This window comes from Zophobas morio, unplaced genomic scaffold (assembly GCF_036711695.1).
Source record: "Zophobas morio isolate AGI-343-1 ecotype UQ-CSIRO unplaced genomic scaffold, CSIRO_AGI_Zmor_V1 ptg000014l, whole genome shotgun sequence".
NCBI lineage: Eukaryota > Metazoa > Arthropoda > Insecta > Coleoptera > Tenebrionidae > Zophobas > Zophobas morio.
In genome coordinates this window covers 20,474,091-20,491,537 of record NW_026972119.1, presented here as the reverse complement: position 1 = coordinate 20,491,537, position 17,447 = coordinate 20,474,091, and the positions used below count along the sequence as shown (strand labels likewise).

Here is a 17,447-nt window from a genome sequence, read left to right as displayed (position 1 = left end):
AGTATAAACGGAATAAATAATTATTCCAATGGTTACGTATCTCTAAGCGACGTCTGTAGAAAAAATAATGGGAGGGATCGTCAAAGAAAGTTTCAGCCTGAATTTGCGCGTAATGCGCGCTTTCGGGTTCTACCCCCCAGAAAAACACAAAAATCTGTACAAACTGCAGGGGGTTTTGATGAATGGGGTGTTCATAGTCCTGATCGTGTCCCTAGGGTGTCTCTACCTAGTCCTGGAGGACAACATCGACATAGTCCAAATCGCCGACAACGCCTTCTTGCTTTCAGAAATGGGGTGCTACATCACCAAATTCTACCCCTTCATCGCCAGAGGCGCCCAAATTAAAAAATGCATCCGATTTTTCGAGGCTCCGTTTTTCAGGATATCCTCGCCCAAGCAGAAACTCATAATCGAGGACTGTAACAGAACCTGTCGCAAAATTAACATGATATTTTTGATTTTTGTGTCGGGTTCTGTGACGAGCTGGGCCGCTAAGCCCTTTTTCTGGAAGGATTACAGGCTTCCTGTCGATGTTTGGCTACCCTTTGACGCCTTGTCAGGACCTCGGGTTTATTATCCTGTTTACGTGTTTCTCGTAATAGGTATGAAAATCCGATTATCCTGCAGCGATTTCATTCATTTATAGGGGTGTCGTACGCTGCATATAGCAGCGGAGCGATCGATCCCCTAATTGCAGGTCTGGCTTGTCATGCAACAGGTCAAATCAGGGTTCTGAAGGATAATTTGCAGTATTTGAACGAGTATGCGGGGGAAGAATTGACGAGGAGAAATTATCGGCACGACGAGGGAAATATTTTGAAGTCGAGGATTATTTATAATAAGATTAAGGAGTGCGTTGACCACCATGATGCCATTTTAGAGTAATTTTTGTTGTTGTTGTGGTTGGGTGTAATTTGTACGGTTTTAGGTTTGTCAAATTTTATGAAAAGAGTTTCTCGTTGTCTGTTTTTAGTCAATTCATGGGGAGTATTTTCGTTATTTGTGTGACGTGTCTTCAGTTAAGTATGGTAAGCGTCAGTTTTATTGTAGTGGGCATAGACGGAAATGACATCAACTTTTCTTTTCAAGTAGAGTGCGTTCATTGGATCTGTTTTTTTTTTTTATTTTTTCAGCATTTGGTCTGTAATTCCTTTGGTTAAAAAATAAGACGGCGTTTTTGTGACCTGCTCCACTTTAAATTCTTAGATATTTGAAAAGATTGAAGCCTGAAATCCGGAACGACTAACTAATAGAAAAAAACCTGTAAAGTGTCGACATTATTGGCATTGTGATGGTTTTTCCGGAAATGAAATCAACTTTTTATTGCAAGTGGAGCAGGGTAAGTTTTTAAGCGTCTTATTAGGCAAATTAATGTCATGTATTACAGCACTAAAAAATTAAAAAGGTATCTATTTCATTTAACCTACTTAAAAAACAGATTGCAGTTTATTTGAAAAAAGAAGTTGACTGTATTTGCGGTAAAATTGAAAGTGATATACCCGTTAAGATTAATTTTACAAGAGTTTTCACAGACTACAAGTTCAGGAGTATTTTATTTTATAAAATTCAAATCTAGTTTACTGTAAAAAAATTCAGGGGACCTCATTACATTATTGTTACGAATGTTAAGATAAACTGATAGATATAGATAGACAGTTGACAGGTAAATTGGGACACCCGGTATTTTTCTTTTTTAAATAAGAAGATCAATTTTAATGTTTCGTATTTTCAATTTTTTGATTTTTCAGTATCTCAGTTTTTATTTTTCCGGGGTTTGGCTGTACGATTTGTAGATATTTTAACATCTCTATTTTTCAATTTGTCGATTTTTAAATATTTAATTTCTCAATTATCCGATTTTTCAAGTTTTCAATGATTCAAATTTCAATTTTTCAATTGTTCAATTTTTCCAGGTTTCAGTGTTTCGGTTTTTAATATTTTGATTTTTCAGTTTTTCGTTTCTTCCATTTTCAAAGTTTCAGTCTTTTAAAAAACTAGTTTCCCGAGCTTTCTATTTCTAGATATTTTAATTTTTGGATTTTTCAATTTCTCTATTTTTAATTTTTAAATTTTGCAGTTTTCCGATTTTTCATCTTTCTTCATTTTTTCAATTTTTCATGTCTTAATTTTTCAGTTTTTCTAATTGGCACTTTCTGGGTTTTCAGTATTTCTATTTTTCAATTTTTCGTTTCTTTAATTTTTCAATTCCCAATTTTTCGAGTTTTCAATTGAAAATTTTTGTTTTCCGATCTTTCTTCTAGTAATTTAATTTTTCAAGTTTTTAGTTTCTCTATTTTTAATTTTTAGTTTTTCTTTTTCTTCAACTTTTGAGTTTTTGTCTTTTGAGGAATTTTAATGTTTTGTTTGTTTTATGTCTTGATATTTCAGTTTCTCGTTTTCTAGTTTTTCAAGTTTTAAAATCTTACAGGTTTTTGATTTTTAAATTTTTGCTTGTTTTAGAAAATTTTTGGAAAAATATCGAAAATTAATAAAATAATTTCCATAAATTATGTACATATCAATTTTTGGTTTCTTCAGTTTTTCGATTTAAAATTTTTTGGGCTTTCCATTTTAATTTTTTCAATTCTTTGGTTTTTCATTGATCAATTCTTGGGTTTCAATTTGTTTTGTTTTTCTCTTTTTGGATTTAACAATTTCTTTTTCAATTTTTTTTTCTAAAAAATTTTGTAATTTTTACATTTTTCAATTTTTCGATTTTCAAATTTTCAGCATCAATGTCTCAATTTCTAATTAAATTTTCAGATTTTTCAAGTTTTCGATTTTTTTCGTTTTTTCAGTTTTTAGGGTGTCCCATTTGCAGATATTTCCATTTTCTGCTTTTTTTATTTTTCCATTTATAAAAATTCCGATTTTTGGTTTTTTAATTTTTCAAATCTTCGGGTTTCCAATTGGTCAGTCCTTGGGTTTAAATTTTTTTTATTTTTCACTGTTTGGATTTTACAATTTTTCTATTCTCACTTTCTAGAATTTTCAACCGCCAAAATTTTAAATTTTTACATTTTTCAATTTTTCAATTTGCCAATTTTTCGATTTTATCAAATTTAGAATAACAAAAATTATTCAAATTTTTTGATTTTTTGATTTTAAATTTTTCGGGTTTTCCATTTGTAGATATTTCCATTTTCCGCTTTTTCAATTTTTTCCATTTTTCAGTTTGTCAATTTGTCAATTTTTCGAATTTATTTTTTCATTTTTCGGTTTCTAGAGATTCTGATTTTTTTTAATCTTTCAATTTTTCGATTTTTCAGTTTTTGATTTTTGAATTTCCCGAATTTTAGATTTTTTAATTTTCGATTTTTCAATTTCTAATTTTTCAATTTTTCATATCTCAAATTTCAGTTGTTCAATTTTTCAATTTTTCTATTTTGCAGTTCCTCGGTTTTCAATATTTCGAATTTTCATTTTTTCCTTTCTTGAATTTTTTAATTCCCAGTTTTTCGAGTTTTCAATTTAAAATTTTCGTTTTCCGATCTTTCTTTTCCTAGATATTTATTTAAATTTTTCAGTTTCCCGATTTTTAATTTTTTATTTTTTTCCATTGCTTCAAAGCTCCGATTTACAATATTTTGAGTTTTCTTTCTAAAATATTTCAGGTTTTTGTTTTTCAACATTTGGATTTTTCTCTTTTTGGAAATTTTAATTTTCGTTTTTTTTTTCGATAGTTCAGTTTTTCGTTTTTTTCAAGTTTTTGAGTTTTCACTTTTACATCTGACAGGTTTCCGATTTTTATTTTTTTATTTTTCAGTTTTTTTTGTTTTTTAAATTTGTCGATAATATTGAAAATTAAGAAAATAATTTTTACAATGATGATACAAATTTTGGTTTCTTCAGTTATTCGAGTTTTCCATTTTAACAATTTTTCGGTTTTCGACTCGAGTTTTTCTCTTTTTGGATTTTATAATTTCTTTTTCAATTTTTCAATTTTTAATTCAATTTCCTGTTTTTCAATTTCTCGATTTTTTTCGCTTTTCCACTTTCTCGGGTTTTCCATTTCTAGATATTTCCATCTTTCGGTTTCTTAATTTTTCCATTTTTCAATTTGTCGATTTATCAAATTTCCGAGCTTATTTTTTAATTTTTCGATTTATGTAAATTCCGATTTTTCGTTTTTTTAATTTTCAATTTTTCGGGTTTCCAATTGATCAATTCTTGGGTTTTAAATTTTTTTAATTGTCTCTCTTTGGATTTTACAATTTTTTTTTCGGTTTTTCTATTTTCATTTCCTAGAATTTTCAAGTATCAATTTTTCAAATTTTTCATTTTTACATTTTTTGATGTGCAATTTTTCGATTTTATCAAATTTCCCAGTATCAGTTTTTCAATTTTTTAATGAATTTTCCGATTTTTCAATTTTTCGATTTTTTTCGTTTTTTCAGTTTTTCGGGTTGCCCATTTGTAGATATTCCCATTTTCTGCTTTTTTAATTGTCTCATTTTTCAGTTTGTTGATTTATCACTTTTTCGATCTTATTTTTTAATTTTTCGATTTTTTAATTTTTCGTTTTTTAATTTTTCAAATTTTCAGTTTTCCAATTGATCAGTTCTTGGGTTTTCAATTTTTTTTATTTTTCACTCTTTGGATTTTACAATTTTTCGATTTTTCATTTTCTTGATTTTCTTCGTTTTTTCATTTTTGGAGTTTTTTATTTAAATTTTGTTAATTTTTCTGTTTCCCGCTTGATCAATTTTTGGGTTTTAAGTTTTTTTATTTTTCTCTCTTTGGATTTTATAATTTTTTTTTCAATTTTTCTGTTTTCACATTCTACAATTTTCAACCATAAAATTTTCCAATTTTTACATTTTTCAATTTTTCGATTTTATTAAATTTTTCAATTTTCCTATTTTTCAGTTTCTCGATTTCTTTCGTTTTTCAATTTTTCGGGTTTTCCATTTGCAGATATTTCCATTTTCCGCATTTTTAATTTCTCCATTTTTCAAAATGTCGATTTATCAATTTTTTGACCTTATTTTTTAATTTTTCGAGTTATAGAAATTCCGATTTTTCGTTTTTTTAATTTTTCAATTTTTCGTTTTTCCAATTGATCAATTCTTGGGTTTTAGTTTTCTTTAATTTTTTCTCTTTGGTTTTACAATTTCTTTTTGAGTTTTTCTACTTTCACTTTCTAGAATTTTCAACTACCAAATTTTTGAATATTTACATTTTTCAATTTTTCGATGTGCAATTTTTCCATTTTATGTAATTTCCCAGCATCAGTTTTTCATTATTTCGTAGATATTCCCATTTTCCGCTATTTTAATTTTTCCATTTGTCAGTTTTTCGATCTTATTTTTCAATTTTTCGATTTTTCACTTTTTGTTTTTTGAATTTCTCAGTATTAGGTTTTCAAATTTATAATTTTGCTCGTTTTAGATTTCTCAATTTTTCGATTTTTCAGTTTCTTGATTTTTTTATTTTTTACAAATTTTCGAATAATCAATTTTGGAAAGTATTGTAGTAGGATTCGTATTTTCCTGATGTTTCATGACCTCTAGAGTATGCAAAAGTAGGTTTTCCGTTTTTGCCTGTTGATCTATAGGCTGTCGTTTGTTGTTTGTGTCGATATTTAATAAAATAAGATAATTGAAATGAAACTAACCGTCTTTGTAACTAAATGTAACTACCGAACCAACTACTCTCGATTGTTAAAATAATAAGTTAAATGCAGTCTAAATCCAATTAAATACTCCTGGTATTTTTCAATTATCTAGATAGGACTTGGGGAAAATTGAAATAACTCATGTTACTAATTTTTCAGAATTTGTGTTTCAATTAGTCACAAATGCTTAATTTATACTTGAAAAAAAATAGAAAATGCCATTTCAAACTGCTCAACGCCAGATTTAATTATATATTTTCGTCGAAGTTGATACCATATAGACTTAAACGAACGGCCTGTGTATTACTGGTTGCCTATATTAAAACAGCAAATCTTGCGGCAAATTACACCGGGCATGATTTCCCCGCCCACAAGTTCTTCAACTGATTAATAAACCACGGTTGTTTAAATTTTTAACGATATTTCATGTTTTAGGTGGATCCTTTGACGTTCGGATTTGTTTCCCTAATAATTTACTTAACAACTATGCTCAGCGAAATTTTTCTTTATTGTTACTTCGGCTCCATTCTAATTGATGAAAGCAATAGTTTAACGGACGCCATCTACATGGGAGAATGGTACACCTACGACATTAAAGCAAGACGAAGTCTCATAACTTTGATGGAACGCTCAAAAAGACCCATGGTAGTCACTGCTGGAAAAATACTAGATTTATCTCTGGTCACTTTTACCACCGTAAATTTGTGATTTAGTCGCCTGAGAAATCTAATTTAGTTGGAAATTTTAGATTATCCGGAGGTCCTACTCTTTGTTGGCAGTGTTAAAAAATTACTAATCTTTCAAAAGCTAATAGTGCAATTGTGATAGTCATTACACTAATCCTGCTAAGTAAAGTAACGTCGCTTAAGATTTATAGTTCCGAACTGTCACTTCCATAAGTTGAATATTGTTTATATCTCACTGTAGATCTTCCGCTTTGTTGATAATAAAGTTTTAATTTAATAAAGAATGCACCTATAAGGGTTGTAAATTAATAAATCTTATTAATTTGTTAATACATACATATTTAAAACATCAAAAAACCGTACGATCTCGTTCCGTCGGATACTAGTTCAGCTTTCGTGTTAACAAAAACAGAAATTTACTTGTTTTATTACTTACATTACTTATTCAATTTTAAAATATCCTGTTTTTCACTCTCACTTTAAATTAGTGCTTGAAGTAATTGTGAAATTGCATAGATTACTATCAATATTGTCGTAAATGCTGGTGATTTACGTTTAATTGATGCGTCGTCTTTCATTAAAAAATAATGGAATAAATCGACACAATTCTACGGAGTGCGCAATTACAGGTTCGTCGGGTTTGATTGGCAGGTAGAATAATCGAAGTTATTGTGCTGCGCAAAAGCAAAACAGACCACCTGTATAAAGCTCTCTGGTTTTTTATTCATTACTTCCTTGCCTTCCGAACAGCGTGTATCAGAACTTGCAATGAGAATTATTTGTGTAAAACGCGTTTCTAATTTCAGTGAACAATTTTTATTAATGGTTGGGTTATATTTACCACTGTGTTCTGGTGTACTTAATTTGAAGAACGTCTACTAAATTATTAAATGATAAGTGTTGTATTGTTGAAGTGTTATAATTTCTTGTTTTTAGCTGTTTGCAGGTTGTGTTCGTTGCACTTTCTCTTTTTAATTATTGTACCTACAGATTTATCTTGGAGGAAGCAGACGAAATAAGGAACGTTTAAATAATAATAAAATTCTGGTTACTAGTAATTGTGATTATGTGTGGTAATATTTAGCATCATTAACGAGATGGGTTCATAAATAATGTATTTGATATTTACCAAATATAAATAAATTATTTTTCTACTAAATTGAATGTGTTTGGTATTTTTTTTTAGCTACGTGAAGAGTGGTGTCCACGGGGATTATTATTTTAGGAATGCCGGACAATTATTGTTTATAAATTTTTAAATTTCAAAATTTTTGAAAGGTATTGTTGTTTTGCATGGAAATATATTTTAATTCTAAATAATGTGGATTTGCCTTATGGTAGAAAAATAAACAGCAACTAAATTATCGTAACTGATGGGTTGTATTATCCAGTAGAAACAGAACACTAGTCTTTTTCTCTAAATTTATGTGTATTTTGTAGAATTCTTGACAAATCCAGAAATTTAAGCCAAAAGTGTGTGTTTTTATAAATTATCGAACATGTTAGTGGTATTAAGTACAAAACAGGTAAGTAAAAAACAAAATAAGGAAGAAATAAAGGTAAGCAGAAACAGAATTTTTGGTCTACATATTTTCAGAATAGCTGAATAAATGTACGGTTCAAATTAATGTGTTTAGGTTTTTATCTGTTACAAAAATTATATTTGTTTAATTATTAGGAGTACGAATATAAATTAAATTCGTTAACATAGATATAGGGATTTACTTTAGTACTTGGCTGCAAGAGGGCGTAACGAATAGAAAAACACGATTTTATGCGCCTTGTTAAATTTTGTGAATTGCTGTATGATTGTTTATCCACATTTTTTTATTATACATGTTTTATTGTTGAACAGTGTTGTTCTTCCTGAAATTTAAGTTCTCGTTTTTAAACAAGTTTAAAAAAATCATTTCAAAATAATCCTTGCAATTTTAATTATCACTTATTGGAATTATCAATCATCATCGCCTAAATTTTTATTCTTGAGTCCAAACAGTTGGAATAACAACTGTGATAAGTTAATAAAATAGTAAAAACCAAATGCTTAAATTAATAAGTTTAAAATGAATTTCTGTAGATTAATACCTAAGATCCGAAGATGTGGTAATTCAAATACAAATACATGGGAGGATAAATTATTTATTTGTTTGTTAAATATTTAAGAATATTTGTTTTGTTTAAATTTATTTAAGAATTACGTTTTACAAAAATATTTTGTTTTTCGCTTGTCTATAATGTTTGTTTTATAGCGATGATTACATTTAATGAACTTAAAGCGGCCTGTTAAAAATGTATTCTTTATTTAACTACATGTTTATTTTAAATTCTAGAGTGTCATTTATATTTAAGCGGGCTTTTTATTTTACCTATATATAGCTTTTTACATATTTATTTATTTTTAAGATTTTAAATAAATTTGCATTGTTTTACTTCTCTAGCATAAGCAAAGAAAGTATTGTAATTTTATGACCCCTAGAGTACAAAAAAATAGGTCTCCAGTTTCCGTCTTTCCTCCTTCGTCCTTTGTCCTTTTCGTCTTTTTCGTCCTGCGTCCTTTTCACCTGCGTCCTTTTGTCCTTTCGTCCTTGGTCCTTTTCGTCCTTGGTCCTTTTCGTCCTTGGTCCTTTTCGTCCCTCCTCCTTTGTCCCTTTCGTCCTTGGTCCTGTTTGTCATTCGTCTTGTTCGTCCTTGGTCCTTTTCGTCCTTCGTCCTTTACAACCTTCGCCTTTTTCGTCCTTCACGTCCTGCGTCCTTTTCATCCTACGTCCTTTACGCCTTTCGTGCTTTCGTTCTTCGTCCTTTGTTCTTTTCGTCCTTCGTCCTTTTCATCCTATTCGTCCTTTTCGTCCTTCGCCTTTTCTGTCCTCGGTCCTTCTCGCCCTTCGTCCTTTATGTCCTTCGTCCTTTTCGTACTTTTCGTGCTCCGTCCTTTCCGTCCTTTCCGTCCTTGGTCCTTTTCGTCCTTCGTCTTTTACGTCCTTTTAATCTCTTTCGTCTTTTTCATCTTTTTCGTCCTTTTTGTCCTTTTCGTCCTTGGTCCTTTACGTCCTTTTAACCTTTTTCGTTCTTTCCGTCCTTTTAGTCCTTTTAGTCCTTTTCGTTCTTTTCGTCCTTTTCGTTCTTTTCGTCCTTTTCGTTCTTTTCGTCCTTTTAATCCTTTTCGTCCTTTTAATCCTTTTCGTCCTTTTAATCCTTTTCGTCCCTGTCCTGTTTGTCCTTCGTCTTTTTCGTCCTTCGTCCTTTTCGTCTTTCGTCCTTTTCCTCCTTCGTCCTTTTCGTCTTTCGTCCTTTTCGTCCTTTGTCCTTTTCATCCTTCGTCCTTTGTCCTTTTCGTTCTTCGTCCTTTGTCCTTTTCGTCCTTCGTCCTTTTAATCTTTTTCGTCCTTTTCGTCCTTTTTGTCCTTAAAATCCTTTTCGTTCTTGGTCCTTTTCATCCTTCGTCCTTTTCGTCCTTGGTCCTTCACGTCATTTTAACCTTTTTCGTCCTTTTCGTTCTTTTAATCCTTTTCATCCTTCGTCCTTTTCGTCCTTCGTCCTTTTCGTCTTTCGTCCTTCGTCCTTTGTCCTTTTCGTTCTTCGTCCTTTTCGTCCTTCGTCCTTTTCGTCCTTCGTCCTTTTCGTCCTTCGTCTTTTTCGTCCTTCGTCCTTTTAGTCCTTCGCCCTTTTCGTCTTTTTCGTCATTTTGGTCCTTTTCGTCCTTGGTCCTTTACGTCATTTTAACCTTTTTCGTCTTTTTAATCCTTTTTGTCCTTTTCGTCTTTTACGTCCTTTCCGTCTTTGGTCCTTTTCATCTTTACTTCATTTTCGTCTTTCTCGTCCTGTGTCTTTTACGTCCTTGGTATTTTTCGTCCTTCGTCTTTTCCGTCCTTCGTTCTTTACGTCCTTTTAATCTTTTTTGTCCTTTTTGTCCTTTTAATCCTTTTCGTCCTTCGTCCTCTATGTCCTTCGTCCCTTTTGTCCTTTTTGTCTTTTTCGTCCTTTTGGTCTTTTTAATCCTTTTCGTCCTTTCCGTCCTTTTGATCTTTTTAATCCTCTTCGTCCTGTTCGTCCTTTTCGTCCTTCGTCCTGTTCGTCCTTTTCGCCCTTCGTCCTTTACGTCCTTTTAATCTTTTTCGTCCTTTTCGTCCTTTTCGTCCTTTTCGTCCTTTTAATCCTTTTCATCCTTCGTCCTTTTCGCCTTTCGTCCTGTTCGTCCTTTTCGTCCTTTGTCCTTTTCGCCCTTCGTCCTTTTCGTCCTTCGTCCTTTTCGTCTTATTCGTCCTGCGCCGTTTTCGTCCAAGATCCCTTTCGTCCTTGGTCCTTTACATCCTTCGTCCTTTTCGTTCTTTTCGTCCTTTTCGTCCTTTTAGTCCTTTTCGTCCTTTTAGTCTTTTTCGTCTTTTTAATCGTTTTCGTCCTTCGTCCTTTTTGTCCTTCGTCCTTTTCGTCCTTCGTCCTTTGTCCCTTTCGTGCTTGGTCTTTTTTGTCATTTGTGCTTTTCCTCCTTGGTTCTTTTCTTCCTTCGGCCTTTACGTCCTTCGTCCTTTTCGTTCTTTTAGTCTTTTTCGTCCTTTTCGTCGTTTTCGTCCTTTTAATTTTTTTCGTCCTTTTAATCCTTTTCGTCCTTCGTCCTTTTCGTCTTTCGTTCTTTTCGTCCTTCCTTCTTTGTCCTTTTCGTCCTTCATCCTTTTCGTCCTTCGTTCTTTTCGTCCTTCGTCTTTCGTTCTTTTCGTCCGTCGTCCTTTTCGTCTTTGGTTCTTTTCGTCCTTCGTCCTTTTCGTCCTACGTCTTTTTCATCTTTCGTCTTTTTCCTCCTTCGTCCTTTTCGTCCTTCGTTCTTTTTATCCTTCGTCCTTTTCGTCCTTCGTCCTTTTCGTCCTTCGTCCTTTTCGTCCTTCGTCCTTTTCGTTCTTCGTCCTTTTCGAGCTTCGTCACTTTCGTCCTTCGTCCTTCGTCCACTTCGTCCTTTGTCCTTTTCCTCCTTGGGTCATTTCGTCTTTTTGCTTCGCCCTTTACGTCCTGCGTTCTTTTCTTCCTTTTCCTCCTTCATCCTTTACGTCCTTTTAATCTTCTTCATCCTTTTCGTTCTTTTCGTCCTATTCGCCCGTTTTATGTAGATTTTTCTTGCGAAAATTTGGATCTAAGGTTATTTAAACAAAACTCCCTCTCTCCTAAAGTACAGTCCAACAAATCCTGCTTCTTCGAAGAATTATAATAAAATTTGATTTTGCGATTTTATTATTTTTTTGTGATAATTCCTAAAAGTTAAATAAGTATAGGTGTGAACTGTTAAACGTAAAAAACATTTTATGCACATGTTTTAACGGAGTTTTTCAAAATAAAATGTGATATAAGAATCAAGATTTTAACAAGAATAAGTAAAACAAACAACTGCAAAAAACAGGATCAAAAATCGACAAAAAAGCTACAAAAACTACAAATCACTTAGAAAAGGAGGCAAAATCGACGCTGTGGTGACCGAATTTGAATTAAAATTTCGCGCTGAAAATTTTTAGCAGCGGCACGAAATTACATTCGAAAAAAAAATTCAATAAAAAAATCGTTGACAGGCAACCATGTGCACGTTAGCGCTTTCTGGGTAGTGGGTAGTTCTGCTTGAAATTTTAGTTAGAGGGTTTTTAGAAGATGGCGGCTTGGTAGGGAGGTAGGCTTCATTGTGTGTTGTGTGGTGTGAGTGAAAACCACGTGGTAAGTTAGCTAGGTTAAGTTAGTTGGCTTGGTAGTTAATAAAAGGGAGGAAGCCTTAGTTTAATGACAATTAATCGTAACGACGACGAAGCCATAGTTTCCAAGCGTAAATAAGTGAATTTTCGACAGACGCTAACACGTGTAAATTTGATGGTTTGTAAACTCACAGTTCATGTTAGGATTTTAATCATTAACTGGTTCTAACACAAGCTTAACCTTCAGAGATTGTTCCGATAAAGTACTTGCTAGGAGATTTTTTGTTTATTTATCATGTGTTACAACGCTAAAAAGGTAAAAAAGGCGCGAAACAAACGTGTGTAAAAATCCGACAAAAAACGCGACTAAGAAGAACTATAAAGAAAGATAAAAAAGGGTGATAGAAAAGACCTATAAAAGGTGACAATAAAGAACTAGAAGAAAAGCAGATTAAAGACAAAGGTTAAAAAATGCAAAAACAACAAAAAAGGCCACAAGAAAAAGACTAAAAAGGGTAAAAAATCAGATAAATAAACTGTGTGTCGCTTATAGATTGTCGTTTATAAAGTATGGCGTTCACGATTTTGTAAAAGATCGCGTTCAGAGTGTAGGTACATAGAAATTATTGCGTTTAACATTTATAAAGTAGGGCGTTCAGAATGGATAAAGTACGGTGTCGGTCGTTTATAAAATATAAATAAATAAATATTCAGAATTTATTTGTCAAGAATAAATTTATCTTAAATAATCCAGTTAGAAACAAATTTGCTTCGTTTTATTATTATTATTATTAATACAAAACTAAGGATGGAGGTAAAACCTATGCATTACATTTAAGATTTGTTGAACCAAAATCTTTATTTAAAAAAAAATTATAGGTAACAATTAGGTTAAATAGTCTGTCAAAATCGAGTATTCGTATCATTTTTTGTTTAGTCTTTAGTTTCTTATTAATATTAATAGTTTCTCTTTTTTCGAATTTTTATTGTTAAAGGGAGAATTCCGTTAATAAATTATGTGTTTAGTTTATATGTATATAAACTAAATTAAAATTGGACGTAAATATTGCTAATATAAAATAAAAAAAATTAGGCTAAAATAAAGGCGGATTCATAAAATATAAGTATAAAAGCACGATATTTTATGAGATTTAAATAACATTTACTATGCAAAATTTTAAAGTGACGTCATCACATTGTCATGGAGACGATTAGACAAATTTTGATTATCATTTTATTAACTACACAATATTCCTAAAGAAGACCTCAAATTTCTCAGCAAGGAATATTTTTAAATTACAAATACAGGGTGACAATTTTATTATATAAAAATTTAAATAACATTTACCATGCAAAATTTTGAGTTGACGTTATTAAATTGTTAGTGGGGATAAAATGATGTGCAATGTACATCTTCAAAATGTGTCAAAAAATTATGTGAATAAAAAGAAGTATTATTCGTAATTTTTGAGATTTCATTAAGTAAATGCAATAATAATAAAATTTAATAAAAATGTTAAGTTGTTTATTTTTTGTGTTATTATAATTTTGAATATCTCCCAGAAAATTGTTACAGCATTAATAATAACCATTTCAAAACTCCGTTTCTTCAAATTTTAGAATTAATGAATATCAATTAAACTCGTTTTTCAAGTGTCTTATTGACTTTGCAATTAAAAATTTTGCTCATCCATAATGAAGAAATTTTTATCAAAAAAGTCATCATAGTAGGAGAACCATCGATAAAAAAATAATATTAATTAAGAATTGAGAGAAAATATAGATTTATTCGATTTCACAAATTTTTTTAAAAATTTCGAGATATCGCCACAACAATAAATCTAAGGACCTCAAATCTGGGTTGTGAGCTGGCGACCAAGCAGGGTTTCTATTACCGATTTAATTTTCATAATACTCCTAAATGTTTCTTAGAAATAATTTTAATTTTTCACTAATTAGAGTACTTACATTCGTCGAGATCGTAATGATAACACTAAAATAAATATTTAACAAACTTAAATATTGTATTGCTTTGAGAGGATTAATGTGATTATTCTTGTGCATAACTACATGTAACTAGACTCTCTTTTGTGGCTTACTTGTATAAAATATAGGACACATTAAAAAACAATTATTACCTTTTATTATAGAAAGCAAATTTCAATCATTATGTCATTATCACTACATTTGTAATTTATGCACGAGACGTCTTAAACCACTAAAACGACACCCAACATCACGTTTACGGTATTCTTTGTCTTTACCGCCACAAACAGCATTAGAAATTATATCTGACAATAAATCATTTATTAATGTGCTACTTGGTCCAATTAGAGTTTTCCAGGTTTCGTGTTACATCCGCTCTTTAATTTCACTTCTCAAAAGTCTTTGATCTAAAATTAATATCTATAATTCAGTCCAATCGTCTAAAAACTAAAAAAACGTCAACTACTTATTTAAACGTCAGTGCACCGTTCCAACACATTTGTTGCACCGCCATGACGCAAGTAATACAAGAGAGCTTTTCCCTCAATTTACGAGTAATGAGAGCTTTCGGCCTCTACTTACCAAACAAACACACCAATCTGCATAAGCTGCGAGCTTACTTCATGTATTTGTTCTGCATAATACCCGTGCCGGTGTTCGGGTGCCTCTATTTACTGATTGAAGAAGACGTAGATTTGATGAAAGTGTCCGAAAACGCTTTTCTTTTAGCCGAAATGGGTTGCTACATCACTAAATTTTTGCCACTTTTACGAAGCAGCAAAGAAATCAAGGAGTGCATACTTTATTTCGACGCGCCACAGTTCAGGAAAATTAACGACACTCATAGGGAGATTTTGGACGATTGCATAAAAATTTGTCGCAGGAATACAAAGATTTTTTTAGTTTCGGTAGCCGCAGGTTTGGTTAGTTGGGCTGTCAAGCCCTTTTTCTGGAGCAAGTACAGGCTACCGGTTGATGTGTGGATACCTTTTGATATTGATTTTACGCCTGTGATTTATTATTCTCTGTATGTGTGCATCGTTCTACGTGAGTAAATTTTGTTTTTTGATTCGTGGTTAATTTTTTTTGTGGAATTTTAGAAGTTTCGTATGCTGCGTTTAGTAGTGGTGTGACTGATCCGTTGATAGCGGGACTTGCTTGTCAAGCTACGGGTCAATTGAAAGTACTTAAGTACAATTTGCAAAATCTCGCCAAAAGTGCAAATGTTTATGACAGTATTAAATTTTGTGTGGATCATCACAATGCGATATTGAAGTATTAGTTTAATTTAGATCTGAAATATTTAAAGGAAAGTATACTAATGATGTTGTAGGTTTGTCAAAAGCTACGAAAGTTGCTTTTCTATGGTTGTTTTCAGCCAGTTTGTCGGAAGTGTGATTGTAATTTGTGTATCTTGTCTACAGTTGACAATGGTGCCAAAAACACAGGCATGTCAAGGTTTTAGTTAATTAATGGTTGTATTTTAGACGGAGCCTCTGAGTTTCAACTTTATAGCGATGACGATGTATTTGATTCCAATGTTAGCCGAAATCTACTTGTTTTGCTACTATGGAACGACTCTCTATGACGAGGTTGGGAAACGGTTGTCTAATGTTTTGGTTTTGTAATCAAGAATTTTTTAGAGTGATAGTATTACTGAGGCTATATATATGGGAAAATGGTACGACTATAATGAGAATTCAAAAAATGCCTTGCTGGTTTTAATGGAACGAGCTAAAATGCCGATGGTTGTTACAGCTGGGAAAGTTTTAGATTTGTCGTTAGTGACGTTCACAATGGTAACAATCGAAAAATGATGCTTTTGAAAAAATAATTTTATTTGTTTTAGATTCTTAGAAGATCTTATTCTTTACTTGCAGTTCTTCAGAATTACAAATGAGAGACCCAGATTTTTGAAGCTTTTCGGAAAAATATACTTCAAACTTGAAAAAAATTATGTGAAATTAAGAAAATATTGTTAATGGTAACTTTTAAAGTGCACTTTTAACACTAAAAAATTAAATAGGTCTCTTTATGTACTTTTTACTTTTATGATGCATACGGTATGTGGAAAAAAATGTATACTAAATGCAATAATATAAATAATTTAATAAAAATGGGCCAATGTTGGTTCAGTATTAAAAATTTGTTCAAAATGCTGTTTCTTCAAATTTTAGAAATCGTTTTTCAAATATCCGTGGTTATATGTATTATTACAAAAAAAAAACAATAACAAATGAGATGAAAGTTGACCCAGTTTTCTACATATTTTGGATAAATAACGTGGAAAAAAATATTGTTTGTGCACATTTTGAAAGGGTGCTGAAAAAATTACGTAAACGTTTTAAAAATTATTATTCTAAATTTTCAGAAACGCATTTTTTACACTAAAAAATAAATTTGTTTATTTGAGTACATTGTATTTTTATGATGCTTGTGACAAAATGTTGGAAGCTATTTTCTTTTGCACATTATATTTAGGGACAATTTTTGAACATTGGATTAAATATATAACTTTAAATGTCTCCCAAAAAGTATTCAAAATTACTGTTAAAGAATTCAAAAATATTTGAAACCTTCAAAATAGAATTTTCTCAGATTTTTGAACTAAAGGATGTCAATTAAATTCCATTTTACGAGCGATAAAAATGTTGTTACCAAAATCAGTCTTATCTTAAGAAGTACTAGCCCCGCCCACCCGCCCTCTATTCGCTTAGAGGGTTTATCATTTGCCAAAATCAGGCTTAACTTAGCAAGTATTAGCCCCGCCCACCCACCCTCTATTTTCTTAGAGAGTATGTCATTTGCCAAAATTAGTTTTATCTTAGCAAGAACTAGCCCCGCCCACCCGCCCTCTATTTTCTTACAGGCTTTATCATATGCCAAAATAAGTCTTAACTTAGCAAGTATTAGCCCCGCCCACCCACCCTCTATTTTCTTAGATACCATGTCATTTGCCAATATTAGTTTTATCTTAGCAGGATAAAATCTACCTTTCATTCTGATACAATGAATCACTAAAATGAAGGCGGGGTAAGTGGGCGGAGTTAATTATATGTTCTTCTGTAAAGTGGCAAGAAATTAATAGAACCTGGAGTGTTAAAAATAGAAAAAAGAACGCCAATCGTATTTTTTTTTTGTTATACTTACCAATTTTTTTAGGCGGATTTAGATAAACGGTAGATATTTTAGAATAAATTAAGCTGAAAAAAAATTCTGTGTAAAAATCAGCAAAAATTTCAAGTTTATAGACCTCGACGTGCTCCGGAGAACATTTTCGAAATATTCCATTTGAACATCCAGATTTTAAAAAATCCTACAAATTGTCAAATTTCATTGAGGAATTCTGAAAAAATAGCAGGAATTTTCGAAGAAATAAAGCCAAAAATAACTTCTGGAAGTTGAAATCTAGAAAAACATCTTTGGGTAATTTTCGAAAACGATTGTAAAAATGTCATAAGAGAGAAGTACTGAAAAATTTTGAAAAAATTGCTC

General features: G+C 31.4%; 2 protein-coding genes across 2 annotated transcripts; both read left to right on the top strand.

Annotated features, from left to right (window-relative positions):
* Nucleotides 1–183: 183 nt before the first annotated feature.
* Nucleotides 184–7,452, top strand: LOC135129019 (odorant receptor Or1-like). Its single transcript, XM_064056104.1, has 5 exons — nucleotides 184–602; nucleotides 647–881; nucleotides 929–1,028; nucleotides 6,053–6,313; nucleotides 6,366–7,452. Exons 1-5 carry the CDS (start codon nucleotides 290–292, stop codon nucleotides 6,411–6,413), a joined length of 957 nt encoding a protein of 318 aa, XP_063912174.1. The 5' UTR covers nucleotides 184–289; the 3' UTR covers nucleotides 6,414–7,452.
* A 7,012-nt stretch (nucleotides 7,453–14,464) lies between these two features.
* On the top strand, nucleotides 14,465–15,769 carry LOC135128884 (uncharacterized). The gene is made up of 4 exons (XM_064055960.1): nucleotides 14,465–14,999; nucleotides 15,053–15,135; nucleotides 15,440–15,544; nucleotides 15,596–15,769. Exons 1-4 carry the CDS (start codon nucleotides 14,465–14,467, stop codon nucleotides 15,767–15,769), a joined length of 897 nt encoding a protein of 298 aa, XP_063912030.1.
* The last annotated feature ends 1,678 nt before the right edge of the window (nucleotides 15,770–17,447 follow it).

Bases quoted from the DNA above. Each gene is read 5' to 3' on its own strand.
- LOC135128884 (XM_064055960.1), top strand. From the start codon at position 14,465: ATGACGCAAGTAATACAAGAGAGCTTTTCCCTCAATTTACGAGTAATG. The intron at 15,136-15,439 runs GTACTTAAGTAC...GTTGTATTTTAG, and splicing joins AAGCTACGGGTCAATTGAAA to ACGGAGCCTCTGAGTTTCAA. The intron at 15,545-15,595 runs GTTGGGAAACGG...AGAATTTTTTAG, and splicing joins GAACGACTCTCTATGACGAG to AGTGATAGTATTACTGAGGC.
- LOC135129019 (XM_064056104.1), top strand. From the start codon at position 290: ATGGGGTGCTACATCACCAAATTCTACCCCTTCATCGCCAGAGGCGCC. The intron at 603-646 runs GTATGAAAATCC...ATTCATTTATAG, and splicing joins TTACGTGTTTCTCGTAATAG to GGGTGTCGTACGCTGCATAT. The intron at 6,314-6,365 runs GTAAATTTGTGA...TGGAAATTTTAG, and splicing joins CTCTGGTCACTTTTACCACC to ATTATCCGGAGGTCCTACTC.